At 38.8% G+C, this 16,596-nt stretch overlaps 1 protein-coding gene across 2 annotated transcripts in view; it reads right to left on the reverse strand.

Annotated features, from left to right (window-relative positions):
• LOC124276079 (tolloid-like protein 2) overlaps positions 1 to 16,596 on the reverse strand; it is a 54,434-nt gene that overhangs the window by 25,686 nt on the left and 12,152 nt on the right. Inside the window, exons 10-16 of one of the 2 annotated variants that reach the window (XM_046711736.1) lie at positions 13,303 to 13,446; positions 6,064 to 6,166; positions 5,468 to 5,589; positions 5,129 to 5,281; positions 4,153 to 4,228; positions 3,677 to 3,801; positions 2,629 to 2,790 (exon numbers count right to left, since the gene is read on the reverse strand). In XM_046711736.1, coding sequence (XP_046567692.1) covers positions 2,629 to 2,790; positions 3,677 to 3,801; positions 4,153 to 4,228; positions 5,129 to 5,281; positions 5,468 to 5,589; positions 6,064 to 6,166; positions 13,303 to 13,446 — 885 coding nt within the window. The remainder of the gene's footprint in view (positions 1 to 2,628; positions 2,791 to 3,676; positions 3,802 to 4,152; positions 4,229 to 5,128; positions 5,282 to 5,467; positions 5,590 to 6,063; positions 6,167 to 13,302; positions 13,447 to 16,596) is intronic. The other variant, XM_046711737.1, reaches the window with a different exon arrangement.

Raw genomic sequence — 16,596 nt, forward strand, 5'->3', positions numbered from 1 at the left:
ATCATCAGCTGTTGTTGCTGCAGCAAGAATAGATATTTAAACAACCTGAATTCTCTGTATCTAAAACGACAGTGATGTGAGTTGCTGCGGCATGCGACAGAGACGTCTGGTAGAGTGGGGAAAACCAGTTCATACGTTTCATTGCGACTTTGTCAACATACATACGCCTTTGTGAGTTAATCAGGTCACGTGTCTTCCAAAAAAGAGAAAGAGTGAGTGAGTGAGTGAGTTTGGTTTTACACTGCTTTTAGCAATATTCCAGCAATACCATGGCGGGGGACAACAGAATTGGGCTTCACACGTTGCACTTATGTGGGGAATCGAACAAGTGAGCCGAGTGGACGAATATTGGAGTTAGTTGTACGAAGAACATATTATCAAAATCTATGTTCTACAAAGTGTACAATCAGATACCTGTTTTGTAAGAGTAATCTAAAAGCTAAGTTACCTAGCTCAATGGTCAACACATATCAACAATAGATCATACCAACAGACATTTTGTATTTTTGTTCCATGAAATGATGAGAACCAGGCTTTTCTGCTGACTTGCTCTACTGATCAACTTCGCACAACATTCATTCATTCATTCATTCATTATGAACGTCTACATGTATGAAAACATAAGCAGAGTCAGTGACCTCTACCAAGAAACTGACATGTCGGAGCAAGTAGAGTACAACTCGGAGCACATGATATCAATATGTAAACGGTCCGAACACCTACGCTACTCTATTTTGTCACTGGGATATTTCCACTCTTAGGCAAATTTTGTCAATAGCTGGTGCTACCAGCAGAAGACATGCTTGCCCTTTCCGTCAACACCTCTTGTCGACAAACATTTTCAGTGTTAAACTCCTTACAACAGACGGAATGTGTTGTGAATATAGTTGATATGCTATTCTTTTGCACTTCTATATCCCATATAAGAACTGACAATGGAAGTGGTAATGTCTTTTAAATAGAGATTCCCCATGAATTTGATTCTTCATCATCCGTGCTCGTGGATTCCATCAAAGTAAAACCATCAGTAAACTCATACTCGTGACAGTCGAAACACGTACATGCCCGCACATGTGCACATGTATAGAATTATAATTTGTAATAAAATCACATGATAATAATCATAAACATAACACGGACAACATGCATCATTTGAAATACCAAATATTTTTATTACAAAAAACAACAAAATATCAAAATATACCAAACGAGATTCAAGGGAATATTCTAAGGTGTCTTTCCTTGGGGGGATTGTGTGGATTGTGCAGTATCCTACTGTTTGTGCACGTGATGACGTGACAACAGGCTGTATGTCTGATAGTGGAACTGCCTGACAATACGGTGGGGGATCATCCTTCACGACATCATTGTAAGAAGGAGGTGGTGGCGACATGAACGGCAGAACAGCAGGAGCAGTAGGCAGGGTTTGCGGGTAGCTGGGGACGTTGATGAAGGAGACGGTGCCTTCACGTGGTATGTTTCTCTGCTGTTGGACGTTGGGAATTGATTTCTTTCTGAAAAAAAGTCCACAGCAACAGCAGGTTGCAATACCCACAGCAGTAATCCCGCCAAATACACCTCCCAGTATGGCTCCCATGTTCGTTGGTGCAGCAGCTAAAAAAGAAAAAAAATTAAAACTGAATAAAAAATACAGCTAAAGAAAACATAAAAAAAGTATTTTGTAAATATAGCATTCTCTTAGATTTTACTTAATCCCCTAAAATGGCATATAGATATATTGTTACAACACGTCTGTTTTAGTTGCTTCTAAGTAGTGTTTTGAGGCGGAATCCTAAATGTTGGTAAGGTACATGTTATTTCAACATTATCTTGCTGTTGTAACTCTACTGCGTTCCATTACAGAGGTGAAGAAAGTTGGATGTCAAACCCTAATTGTATGATATTGCCTTGCTGTGGAGACTTCAGTAGATGTTTAATAACGACAAAGGGAAGGTCCTTGTGTACAAAATGGGAACCGTTATGCTATATATTGGACTTACTATACGAATTTACATGTCTGTATGACACTAAGCCAGCGCATTGGTGTTAATTACTAAAAGATCACTGACATAGGTCAAAGGGGAATTACGATGAAGCGACAATTACACCCGCTGAACCTGTGACTTAACACTCTGCTTGCTTTTAGGCTGCTTTGATTGAGTACGATTTGTACGCAACTTTTAGCAATATTCCATCTATATCAAGGTGGGAAACCAGATGTGGGTTTCACACATTGTGAGGAATGGAACCCGAGTCTTCGGCCTGATGAGCGAACGCTGTAACAACTGGGCTACCCACATGCTCTGAAGCTGTATCAATCATGTCAGCTTGATGTGAGACTGACGAGCGTTGGTCCAGAAAAACAAGATAAGGGCGAATATACCTCAGTTTGGTCAACCTGAAACTGTCGTGCCCTGGTCGTCCACCTCCCTTGTCAACCACACCCTCAACATATTCTTTATCTATCGATACATATGTTATATACATGTTTTACCAACCTGTTCTTTTGCAAGATAAGTAGTATGCTGTAGCATTCCCCAATACCGCATGTTTCAGTTAAAGTGTAAACGAACAGAGATGGCTATTGATTGATGATATTCTCTTAAACGATGCAACTGAAACACGTACAATCATATTTTGGTTCGCCGGCAGTAAAGGACAATTTAAATCCGGAATGGGAAGTCGAACCATCGGAGTGGAATTTAACCTTCATTGTCTGTCCTGTAGTCTGTGTATTTGGTCCATCTCTTCCCCACCATCGACCGATCGAACTTTCATAACTCGTGACTACTGAGAGAAAATAACACGTGAGAAGAGTATGATAATTAAACAAATCATGAGCTAATGTTACAAACATTTGTTGGGAGATACAATGCTGTAACAGTGAGTGAATTAATATTTATCGTCACATCGGCAATATCTTAGCCATATTGTGACGAGAACAGTTTATAATTACATGTATATTAAAGATCAATAAAGTTATAAATTAAAAAGCCTGTTGACGAAGAACAGTAAAACTATTAATGTATCACAGATACAAACTAATTAAAACTAGTAATTAAATCTAAAATATTGGAACTATAAATGACAATACAATATAAAAACAGGCTATAGATTGCCAACGAGTGAAGGTAGATCACCATACTAGGGACCATGGGGACTCACAGTACATTCGTTTCCTGCATGGACCCTAGCTGGATTTACACCATCCCTTCAGTCGTCAGCAATTTAGAAAATCTAGCCATATATTAAAATGACACGTATTCTACGATTACAAAGTGGAGAGTTTCATTGCTTTAAGAACTCGTTCAGTTGTTCTTATTTGGGGATGACATTTACTTATTCCAAATGACTATTTTACTTTACTATCTACTGTGACTCAAACGCAATAACATCAACTATAAGTATCGTAAAAAATATAGATGAAATCGGACAGACCACACTGATGAATCCAAATGATGCTGTTAAGCAAGACGTGTGCCTACTGTGCCACGTCAACGTGAACGTCATGTCCGCGTAAATGTCAGCTTCTTAGCTTAAAATTGGAGAAAAACAAGAAGACACACAGGTCGCTGACGTTCTCTAGATTGGCGAGAAGAACAGAGCTTAAATTCGTTTTAGGCATCTGTCTCCTTTACCCATTTCTAGGATAACAATGATTAAACACATTCATTACCATCATAGAGCTGTACATAATCATAGGAACAGCTGCTGTCTTGCTCAATGTTGAAATTCACCACGTCCACATGGATTACATATCCGTCGATGGAAGTGCTGATTGTCCACTCACAGTTCGCATTGCTAAAATTGGAATAGACATTAGCATTAGCCATGTGTTCCACATGTCAGGCATTGCAACTGTATATGCTTCATACAAGTCATATGAACTCATCGCGCTTATGCAACAGGGTTTACTAACAAACGTTCAGTTTCCATCCTCGCTGGAATTAAAATCTAACAATCCCCTGAACATAGAATGTCATAGTGTGTATTCCTTCTCCTGGATTGTTAATTCATTTCTCTCTGAGTTAATTTAAAGAAGGACAAAAAATATTTATATGAACAACTTCTGTATTAACAAAGAAGTTGTTCATTGTTATACTATTTACTGCTGCGACTTCAAATCTAACTACAAGTGTCCCATATACTTACTCGGGATAGGACAGAGGATAATTCGGTGATTCAATATATTTTGTCTCATAGCTTATCGTTTCATCTTCGCCACACCCTGAAACAAGGAAGTATCTCCGTGATATTAAATAGTTCTGTTTCTGTGATGGGCTCCAGGCATTTGCTCATGTCGGCAATCGTAAATGAAGGCTTACCTCAAGGTATACTTTTTTTCTGAAGGAAAACATTTTCCTTTTATACACACATTTACATAAGAGTTTTGTTTCATAGGGTTTGCCCTTCAAATGATTTGAAAATGAATTTTTGGGGGGTTAAAATGTATGTTTAAATGCGTTAGTTCATGAAAGAGTGAATGAGTGAGTTAAAATTTAACGTCACATCGGCAATAATGTAGCCATATCGTGACGAGGATTTGAATAACAAATAAAGTTGCAATAACCAAAGTCAAATTACAAAACCCTGCCAACGAAGGACAATAAAATAACTAGAGGATCGCAGATATAGATATAAAACTAGTATGAAAGGGCTAAAAATGTTTAATTATAGAAGACAATACAATATAAAAACAGGCTATATATTGCCAACAACTGAAGGAAGATCACCATACTGGGGACCAAGGGGACTTACAGTACATTTGCTTCCTGTATGGACCCTAGCTGGATTTACACCACCCCTTCAACCGTTAGCAATTTAGGAAATCTAGCCATTCATCAAAAATACACCTATTCTATGATTAAAAACGTATGCTCTCAGGAGGACAATAATTTTGAGGATACAGCCACTCACAATCGAAGTTACTAATATAAACTTCCAAACATAAAATATTTATCTATTTACAAATCATTCAACAAGTTTAATTCTTTTAAAAATGCGATAATTAAATAAGAACTTATATTATTAAAAAGATCCTTCATAGTTCGTGATTTGAAATAGTTATCCCTTATGATGGAATTTGATGAAAGAGGAAACGCGCGAAAATTGATATAAAAGTAAGCACCTGTCGTCCGTGCAGTGTATTTCAGAGAAAATCCTTTGTCTGTGACAGAAGTGTCAGTGTGAAAAGTGATGGTCATGGAGTTGCGGGAACTGACGATGTAGCCGGTGACGTCACTACAGTATTTACCCAACCGAGTGGCGTAAGATGGAGAACCTTGAAAAGTACAAAGAATCGTTGTGTTGTCGGTTAAAAGAGATACGCATGGTGGAAACACTGAAGCCAACTTCATAATGTGAATGCTAATCATTGACCAGTGGTAACTGCAAACAAATTCAATCTGAAGAAAAAATGACTAAACGTATATCTAAGTACCTTTGTGAAAAGGAACATTGTACTTACCATCTCTGAAGAGCACGTAGTCTTTAGAACAGGATGGGGCGTATTGCATAGAAATAGTCTGAACTTCAACCTTTACTTTATATCCAGCAGGTGCAGAGATTGTCCACTCGCAGTACATATTGCTGTGAAGAAAGAGATGAAAAGATTATATGAAATATAACACTGGACAGCAAGTCAATTAGGTTACAAAACAACATGCAAAACATTGCTGCATGAACATAGGTTTCAGCAGTTCCAAGATGCTTTGTTCCCACCACTCTCAATCAATATTAGCTTTGTTCTTCCTGATAATTATCTATAATGCCAACACACTGAAATTGGCAAGACTTGCAATATTCCTCACTAGGGAAGGTGATAAAGAATATCAATTCTGATGTGTAAGGATATGTGCATTGTAATGTCTTCATGTAAGAAAATCCTCAAAATGTTTCAAAGTCTGGATCATCCGAAGTGATCAAAGATTAAGTGATTCCTGGGAGAGTGATTGTGAAGCTGCAGGGTCAGGACAGTGCATTTTCGGATCGAAGGAGTCACTGAATTAACTTGCAAGTAGTCAAAACGAGTTATCAACAAAGATGATGTATATATCTACTTACTTATTGTAGTTGTAGTATGGGTACCCAGGGGATGACAAGTACCTCCAGGAATGTTTGCTGGCGCTGAGCAATGAACTACCGCAATTAGAAACATTCGGTCTCTCTGTTTAATTAAAAAAATGGAAGCAATGGATATTTAAGTCACAATAGTGTTGACATTGGGTAATTGCTTTCAGAGTTATAAACGGAAGAGTAGGTTGTAGAAGAAAAGGCATGTAACCGCATATAGTATGTTAATTTACACAGTATTGCAGAAATAGATATGAAAGCTCATACAAGATACATTTTTGATTGAAGATCAATACCTTTTCTTTTGTAGACACCTGTATAACAGTGTGTCCTCTCTATTCATACAATAATAAAGTGTGTAACATGTGGTTTTCCCCACATTGCCTGAACAAGGGATCAAGTCAATATAATGTCTCTATTCGAGGGGTTAGATCCAGAACCACTTATAACCACACAGGCACATTTCGAGAAACAGCACTCAAATGTTTGGACAGTTACAACAAAAAAAATAGTCAATTCTTGTTTACTGTTTTGTGACTAGGTGACATAGTATGCTGGTGCATTCATGTTACTATACAACCATAAATATAATCAGCCTAATTAAATAGGTATGACGAAAATAAACTGTAGCTTGTTCTGGCGTAAATGTAAAACACTCTGGGCTCTGTAAACATGAGAGCGAGAACCAGTTAAATTAGAAACACAGCGTATGGCAGTTAAGAATATGTTGAGAATATGTCTGTCCCCGAGTCAAGAATCCGGTTATCTTTAAACAGGGGATTGTGGCATAGTTTGCGGCTACGATTTCCCTGTGTCGCAGTTTCCACTAACTCGGGGAGCATTATCTTTGCACCAACAATTGTATTAATGCGGAAGCCAACTAAAAGCAATGACCCCTGATCTCAAGATCACCCATATCATCACAGCCAGCCAACCACTGTTTCCTCTAAGCCCTGTAACCATATACTGCGGTAAAGCTGCTCTCGGCAGTATCTCACACTCTCAGCTGGTGGCTGGAACCATTAACCAGCAGTAACTGCCTTTCTGTTATTGAATGCATTTTACTTATAGCTCGCCTTAAATTCTGCTTGTGAAATTTTATCTTCACATGTTGTTATCACTGAAGACATCAGTAATTGCTTAAACCACCTTCAAGACTTTCTTTTAGACTTTTCTGTTAGATGACAACAGCGTCTCAATACTTTTCAACATAGTTCCACAATGCATCATTACCGTGTACTTCTTTATTGAAGAATAAAACCAATTACTATAAGACATTGTAAGTGTTTCAGTATTTTTAACTATTTCAATATTATATTACATGTAAACAGAAATTCATAAACAGTATAGTTTCAAATTACTGAATAGAAGAAAATCAAGCACAGTCACAAACATACACATAATACGCAACCACAGATAAGCCCATTACATATTAAGTCAAATTAGGGATAAATGTAACGATCTGAGTAATAATTTAAGCCGCTTGGTATATAGAGTATCTTACCCGAGAGTATTTTGATATCAAATATATCACCACGAGTTGATAAAGTAACAAATGTCCGAGGCTTGCCGATATTTTACTTTGATCAACGAGTCTTGATATATTTGATATCAGAAGACACGAGGGTGAGATTCTATTTATCATCAAAAATCACTCTTCCTTAGCTTTCAATGAAAAATGTACATCTCTGAACAAAGTACTGCAATTGAACTCGCAGTACAGCGATGTCATAGCAATGTGACGTCATCAAGTTCATGACGTCATATCATTGTCAGGGCATTGTGCAAAATTTACTCTCAAAACGATATGTCCTAGGAGATATCGTCTGATCTCACACAAGCAATGTCTCCTGTGGAACACAGTTTTGGATGATAAAACTGAATAGAACTATGATACTAGACTATGACATAGATGAAGGCTAAATACTTTTGATACTAAAAATTAAGTCTGTTATAAGTGAATCAAGATTACATCACACAGATTAGATAGAACACTGAGTAATCACATTAGGTATTTGATGACATAGATATATCAGGTTAGATATGTGACATGTTAGATATAATAATGAGTCGTATTTCCTTTCGTTAATGATTTGATGACGTCTCAAAATGTAAATGTCATTTTTTGAATTGAGAATTAATATTGATATCCACCTCTTAACACTATTTCATACTCTTTAAACTTGTTAAATAACTTATAGGAAAAGGTTTACATAACTATGTGGTCTGGTGGAAAAAAGTGATTTGTGTGAAATATGTGTGCAAGTTAAATTTGCAAAATGTGGAAATATATAGCAGAACACTTTACAGTAAATGAGGAGTCAGGAAATAATACAACATAACACGTTCTTGGAAACATGGCATGCCATTTGAATGAAAGTGACTAAGAAATATATAAAACCAGACTATGACACTATGATTATTACACTATCCTCACCCATGTCCACAATCATATTATAACATATACCATGTAATAGCACAAAGCAACGTCTGTTGTTTCAGTGTCGTAGCTTTAGTCTGTATCGGTGTCTGTATCCTGCTTCAAGGCGTCAGGAAGGGGGAGGCATTCTACTTTGTCAGCATCTGTCAGGAGTTCTTTGTAATAGTTGTGATACTCTCTGGGTATAATACCCGACCGAAAGAGTGACATGAGATCTTTTTTCTTGGCTGAGGAAATTGCTTGTTTTCCCGAGTACCTTCGGGTCAGAGGTCCACAGATACTCTGAGGTCTTCCCCGGTGGCTGCCTGTAGACACTTTCAGTTCTCTGAATGGCTCATTGCTGTGGATCAGTCTTGAAGAAGGTGCTTTCTGGGTTGCCTTTAATATAGCGCATCCAGCACATTGACAACCAGTTCACACGACCACCATCTGTATCAATTTTGGTGTTTTTCAGTGGGCATATTTTTTAAAGTCCATCACATCGGTGAACTGTATTGGGACGACAATATAAGGGTCCTTTCTTCTGGCCATTCTTATAACAGTGTCCCACTGGCTTGGTGGTCCATAGATGCTAGTCTTCTTTTTGGCAAATTCAATGGTGGAATGAACTGCATCGCACTCCATCTGTGTGTGGCCTGGCTCTAGAAATTTGTGGTCAATTGTACTGATGTGTTCAATAGTGGTCACAGCATGTAATAGGGAGGCTGCGACATAATGGTTTCTGTTCTGTCCTGAACAGGTATCTGAATACAGAACTACATGCTTGACGGTTGGTGGCAAAGCCTTCAGCTGAATTTGCAGGCATGATGCAACTTCACATGATCCCATTTTGGCATCCACTTCCGACCATACAAAGCATGTGCCTCCTTTTGTGGCTAAATCGTACACTGTAAAATTGTAACAGTTCAATTTCCTCATGTAGAAAAGTTCACTGACAAGTGAGCATGGTGTGTACATGGAGTAAAACTCTGAGTCTGATGAATCGAGTGCGGTTTTATCTGGATCATATTCTTCACCTGACGATAATGCTGGGTCGTTGTCAGGGACCAGTCCTTTCCTACTCCTTAGTGTTGACAATAGTTCATTATCTGAACTGTCAAAGTCACTGTCACTATCCCTTAGAGATGATGTTCCTCCGCGTCCATTATACTGTACTAATAAGTCTGTAGGCGCATCACTCTGTGCTGGTATGTCTATAGGCGCATCAGTATGTACTGGTATGTCTACGGGCGTATGACTCTGTGCTGGTATGTCTATAGGCGCATCTGCCTGTTCAGGTATGTCGATAGGCGCATCAGTCTGTTCTGGTATATATATATAGGCGCATCACTCTGTTCTGGTTTGTCTATAGGCGCATAAGTCTGTACTGGTATGTCTATAGGCGCATCACTCTGTTCTCGTATGTCTATAGGCGCATCACTCTGTTCTGGTATATCTATAGGTGCATCATTCTGTTCTCGTACGTCTATAAGCAAACCAGACTGCACTTGTATGTCTATAGGGGCATCACTCTGTACTTGTATGTCTATAGGTGCATCATTCTGTTCTGGTATGTCTATAGGCGCATCAGACTGCACTTGTATGTCTATAGGGGCATCATTCTGTGCTGGTATGTCTATAGGTGCATCATCCTGTACTTTTATGTCTATAGGTACATCATTCTGTTCTGGTATGTCTATAGGTGCATCAGACTGCACTTGTATGTCTATAGGGGCATCATTCTGTGCTGGTATGTCTATAGGTGCATCATCCTGTACTTGTATGTCTATAGGGGCATCATTCTGTTCTGGTATGTCTATAGGCGCATCAGACTGCACTTGTATGTCTATAGGCGCATCAGACTGCACTTGTATGTCTATAGGTGCATCACTCTTTACTATTGTGTCTGTAGTATCATTACTCTGTACAAGTATGTCTGCAGGCGCATTACTCTGTACAAGTATGTCTGCAGGCGCATCACTCTGTACTGGTATGTCTGCAGGCGCATCACTCTGTACTGGTATGTCTGCAGGCGCATCACTCTGTATTGGTGTTGCACACTGTTGTGGTAGACATCTGGGCGTAGTATCCATCTTTCTTTGTAAATCAAGAGGCACATAACGCTGTATTGATACAAACTGGGTTTGATTATCCTCAGTGGTATGATCTGGTGCTGGTTTATCCACTGACTCATCCTCTTCATCATTTGCGTCATACTGTATTGGCATATCCGATAGTTTATCAGATTGTGCTGGGGTATCCAGCCACTCGCCACATGGGTTTGGTTCATGTTGAATATAATCAGAATTGACCGACATATTATAATTAGTGGCAAGTGACCAATCTGTGGCTGTGGCAAAGTCAGATTGTAATAATTCATCTTCATCTGCGTCCGACCATAATTCAGACATCTTGCATAGACCTAAAACCAGAGTACTAAACTAAGGGACTGGCTAATATCACACACTGAATTTGATAACACTCAATAATCAAAGCAATTTAGTTTCAATCTGAATTAGTGCTGGCAAATAACTTTTATACAGACAGCAAATCTCGTAAGTGAATATACAAGTATATTACCACACTCATGTGTTTTATATTTAACAAGTACTTATTTTCTATTTACAGATATGACTTACCTGTAATGTCTTAGTGGGAATTTCGTACTGTAAATGTTCCTAATATAAACGCACACTTTAAAAAATAGCTCCTCTCCCAAGGTTCAAAATAAACTAACCTTGGCTAGTGTGAAACAAACCCTGTAAACAGCTGGGAGAGGCACCCTTATATATGGCCACAACAGAATAACAGTAATTAAGACCATCTGATCCCGGAGAGAGGTCCTTATCAGCTGTAAGTCTAAGAGCCAGAACATTCCTTCAGCATATCAGTTGTTTTAACCGGTAAGGGAAATTCTTGATGGACACCACAGTCTGCCAGAGGCGACTGCTGCCAGTTAAGGGTTTATGGCATGAGAATATCAAGCGTGGCTACAGCAGTTGAGCAGGACTGAACGGTGTATATGAACATAGCATAACCTGGTCTATACCAAAAGGAGAGATAATTGATAAGTTGTTTGAACTCTAATGCATAACCACCTAATTAAGCCCCTGATTGCTATGGGCTTTTGTTTATGAGTAACATATCAGTATGTGAGTGCATTAATACCCTTACCTATATTTGACAGAATTATTTACTTAAGGTGTTCTGGCACCAACCCCTCGTATTGTCAATGCCATCTCCAAGCAACATTGGATACCCCCTACCACTAATGGCAGTTCCACAGTCCCAGCCGCAGCCCCAGTTCCCCACACATTCCAATCTATGTACACACAACTGGTTGACCACAAAAACACAATTATTGTACCTGTGGTTGTTGTTGTTGTTGATGGGAATATTCCAGCTTTGTACTTCAGATTATAACCTTGTCGCGTGGTAGAGCCATCGGTGTGGAAGGCGATGGTCATGTAGTTGCGCGAGCTGACAAGCTGTTTGCTGTATTAAACACCGCAATATTTACCCAACTGAGGTGACCAAGATGATGAGCCTTGAGAAAATATACTTACTAAGTTAGTGGCATTGGTTCTGACGCATATACATAAGCATGCTAGTATTCAAATGAAGCTGATGCTAATAGAACGTATTTAGAGTAACTGTGATAAAATACATTATGCGCCTATCATCACCCATCAAGTCCAAAGTTCTTACAAATAACAAAACCAATTGTATAGAGAACCGGTTAATGTGATCCAATGGTCGTTCACGTATTTTTGGATTTATGATCAAACTAAGTAATTTATGAATTGTCTCAAAAGTAACGAATACAGCACAAAGCGCACTACGAGTATTTTGTTCTGAGGAACCTCTATACGTTTGTACCATGTACTTACCGTCCTTGAAGACAAGATAATCCCTCGAACACGATGAGGAATATTCCAACGACAAATATATAATTTCAACTTTAATTTCATATCCATATGGTGCTCTAATTTTCCACTCGCAGTGTACATTGCTGAAAACAGAATTTGTATACATAAATTGGTATTATGCAAACGTATATAAACAAGTAAATTGTTCAAGTGTATAATCTTGAAATGTACAAAGTGTAGTGTTTATATGAAAAAAACCCCATACAAATACTTTTCAGTTCATCAAAACATACCATACAACTATACATGTGATAAGTTACTTACAAGTCATTGGCTTAGTCACACTTACTTGTCCCGTGTTTAGTGCTAGTTTCAAAGTCACGTTTACAGTGCTAAATCGTTGACACGTGTGGAGTGCTGCATATCGGTCACGCGTGTAGTGCTATTTACCACATGTTATTTGCTAATATTTACTAACTTGTTAACCTTTATTCACTTGTCAAGAGAGTAGGCACCTACTTGTAATAGTTCGAAGGATAGCCAGGAGAAGTCAAGTACTTCCACGTGACAGAAGATGCGGAGAGATCTGATAATCCACAGTCGAAAGCTGTAACAGTGTGAAGCCAAACGAGTGAAATTATGAACATAATAAAACATAATACACTTGACGATTTGTGATAACCAAGAGTGACTGGATGACATGAATATCATCACACTTTAGGGTTAATGGAGTATATTCAGATGGAAACAGTTATTCGCCTGGATGCTTGAAAGTTTTAAGTGAAAAGATCCTCAGAAGAGGGAACAAGGTAAAAGCAGACAAAAGGGTCTCTGTGGTCTTGAGGAAATTATGTTATTCTGCTCATCAGGAAAGTATATTTTCCCAATGAAGACAAGAACCAGACTTTATTAAAAGTTAAAGAATGTTGCTGAGATTATTACCTAATGAGTACTGCAAACGAAAGCCTCCTCCTGTGACAGCATGGTCTGAGTGAAACATGATGGTCATATGGTTACTAGAGCTGACGATGGGAGTAGACCTACTATCACAAATCTTTGCCAGTTGGCGAGCATCGTTCGCCGTACCTAAAACGTTAATGTATTAATTGTGCATCTTTCATCAATTAATGAATGCAGTTTCATTTACATTTATTTGATGTCTTCAGTATAGAAGCAAACAACATTCTTTTCAATATGAAAATTATTCGTTACCAAGGTTCGATTCAACACTAACAGTAAATAAATACTGACGATATACGCAGGGAACAGTATTGTTCTTCAAGGCAGCCGTATGTTCGGAACATTAAAGATTGACTCAGTTATGATTACTGTTAGAAATACAACTCTTTGTCATACACTACACCATCATCGTCAATTATAGTTGATAACAAGAACCTTACAGATTACTTGATTGAAATAATAATTATTGCAACAGAAGATATATTTTTCTTTTCAGTGGTGAGGTTTTCATATTTTCATATCGTTTTCTCAAATGAAATGTCCGTATAGGAAGTCCTACTGAGAATTCAGGTGCATGTGATGTGTCTAAGAGAAATTCACTTGACTGGGAAATAAGGTAGGGTTGTGACAATGAAGTTGTGTTGTGACAATAAGGCTGTGTGGTGACAATACTGATCCCTGAATAAGTTATTGCATGGTTGATTGCTCATATTGTAGCCGCCGGGAATCTGGGACATTATCGAGTGCAATACTCGATAGGTCTTCAGCAACCCATGCTTGCCATAAAAGGCGACTATGCTTGTCGTAAGAGGCGACTAACGGGATCGGGTGGTCAGACTCGCTGACTTGGTTGACACATATCATCGGTTCCGAATTGCGCAGATCGATGCTCATGCTGTTGATCACTGGATTGTCTGGTCCAGACTCGATTATTTACAGACCGCCACCATATAGCTGGAATATTGCTGAGTGCGGCGTAAAACTAAACTCACTCATTCACTCACTACACGTAGGGATGATACGCTCTCCCTCTGTTAAAAGCAAGCTGGGTGATTGCTTATCATCATACACGACAGGTGCAGACAATATTGATCCCTGAAGTAGTTATATTTCCTGGTTGATTGTTAATAATGTAGCCGCCGGGTATCTAGGACATTATTGAGTGCAATACTGTCTCAGTCAGGCACACTCATAGGTAACATGTCATGAGATAGTCTTCCGATCTCATTGAAACACATATTAGGGAAGATACATTTCAACTAAGCTCTTACAACGTGTCAAAAATATATATCCCAAACAAGAAACGTATGGTCTATTTTCACGAATTCTGCTACCTATCAAGTGAAATAGCACATGCAGTCATTTTCAAGAATATTGGACACAGACAAGTTACGTCAAATTTCTGGAAACGCATGTAAAATATCTCGATTCAACAACAATTTAAGGGACGTAACTCGTGCTAGTTTTACATCACTTCGGCCGCTTCAGCCAAATATTTTATGGATGCTTTTTCCAAATTCAGTTGCTCATTCAGTAATAACATAAATGTAATAGAAGGAGACATATATATTTATTACACAGACATTTCATCAAATTTAAAAATAGTGACTAATAACTGGACAGATAATTCCCATGTAAGGAAAAGGGGAATGATTTTTTTCAGGTTTTAGGTTTAGTTTCACGCCGCAGTCAGCAATATTCCAGCTATATGGCGGCCTTCAAATACATGATGCGTTTTCACTTAATGGTTGAACGAAGTTGGCGCCATTTACACATTCTTTGCCATTTTTAACAAAACATCTCGTTTCGTTGCCTTTGTTTTGCACCCTTTGGACTCTAAGTAGTCCCTCAATTCAGGCACACTGGCCTGATTGACATCAAGTTGAGGCAAGGTTACATTTTCCACTTCGTCCCTTACGGCCTGTCGTTTCGATTTTCTCATAGCAGACAAATCCTCTTCCCAGAATTGTAGTTTGCGTTTTGTGTAAGGCCTTTTCGCCCTCACATGGTGTTGGTTCCCTTCCATGCGTTTTCTTATCTTCAGGGCGTCAGTTGCTGCATCCCATTTATTGGATTTTCTCTGATGAATGCTCTTTATTTCATCATTCATCTTTTTAGTACCCTGGCAACTAAACTGACGCAGAGGTCCAAATGTGGCATACATGACAGGTGCATGGTAAACGAGACAATGAATATAAGGAGTTACTTTGGCTTTGCCATATCCCATCTTCTTTTCCCCCAAAGGCAAGAACCGGTTTAGCAATGCCTTAGTTGAAAATAGCCTCCCCGGTTACCCATTCCCCACCATAGACAAGATCATGGAACATCTCTCTGAAACCTGTCCAAATTGAAGTGATGGTTTCGACCGTAGGAATGGGTAAAACATCCTCGAGTTCAAAGAGTCTTGGTGAGTTGCAGCCAATTTTCACAGTTGAAAAGCTCAAATATATGTTAACATGCATAGCATTCAGTGAAGGTGTCTGTTCCCAATGGGGAGTTGTCTTTAATATCTATTGTGACCACCAAGAGCCCCCAAAACTGCTCTGCACTGTCTCGGCATGGAGTGATTAAGCCTTTGAATTCGACCTTGTGGAACTTTGACCCAGTCCGTCAATGCAGGTAGCAACAGTACTATGGTCCCCATGGTCCCTTGTATGGTGATCTACCGTTAGTTGTTGGCGATCTATAACCTGTTTTTATGTTGTCTTGTCATATATAGTAAAAATGTTTCGGATCACACTACTAGTTTTAAATTTATAACTTTGATATCCTAGTTGTTTTAATGTCCTTCGTTAGAATTTACCTTTAATTATTATCATTTTATACCTTAATTTAGTCACGATATGGCTGAAATATTGCCGAAGTTACTTTAAATTGTAACTCACTCATTCACTGGCCCAATCCTCTTGCGATGCCTGCGACAACAGATCTAACGTCCGGAGCGCCGGTTGACGTTCACGCACGCATCAGCCGAGGTCACCTTACAAATGCTCGATGGGGTTGTGGTCGTGAGATTCGGAAGACCATGGAAATACTGTAATGCTCTCATTGTGAAGATACTAAATAATGGCAAGTGCTGTATGAGACCTGGCATTTACTCACTGGAACAGCCATATGAATCCTTAAGATATCGTCTCTGTAACGAAAATAATTTAAATTGCCAAGATGGCGGACACAGTTAGATTTCTGCGTGTCGGATATGGTATCCCACTCTAAGACACTCCCTGCACCATGTCGGTCAACTAAGGTGACATAATTCTGGGTAAAACCTTCATT

This window comes from Haliotis rubra, unplaced genomic scaffold (genome assembly GCF_003918875.1).
Source record: "Haliotis rubra isolate DU_JTF1 unplaced genomic scaffold, ASM391887v1 Scf205, whole genome shotgun sequence".
Lineage (NCBI taxonomy): Eukaryota > Metazoa > Mollusca > Gastropoda > Lepetellida > Haliotidae > Haliotis > Haliotis rubra.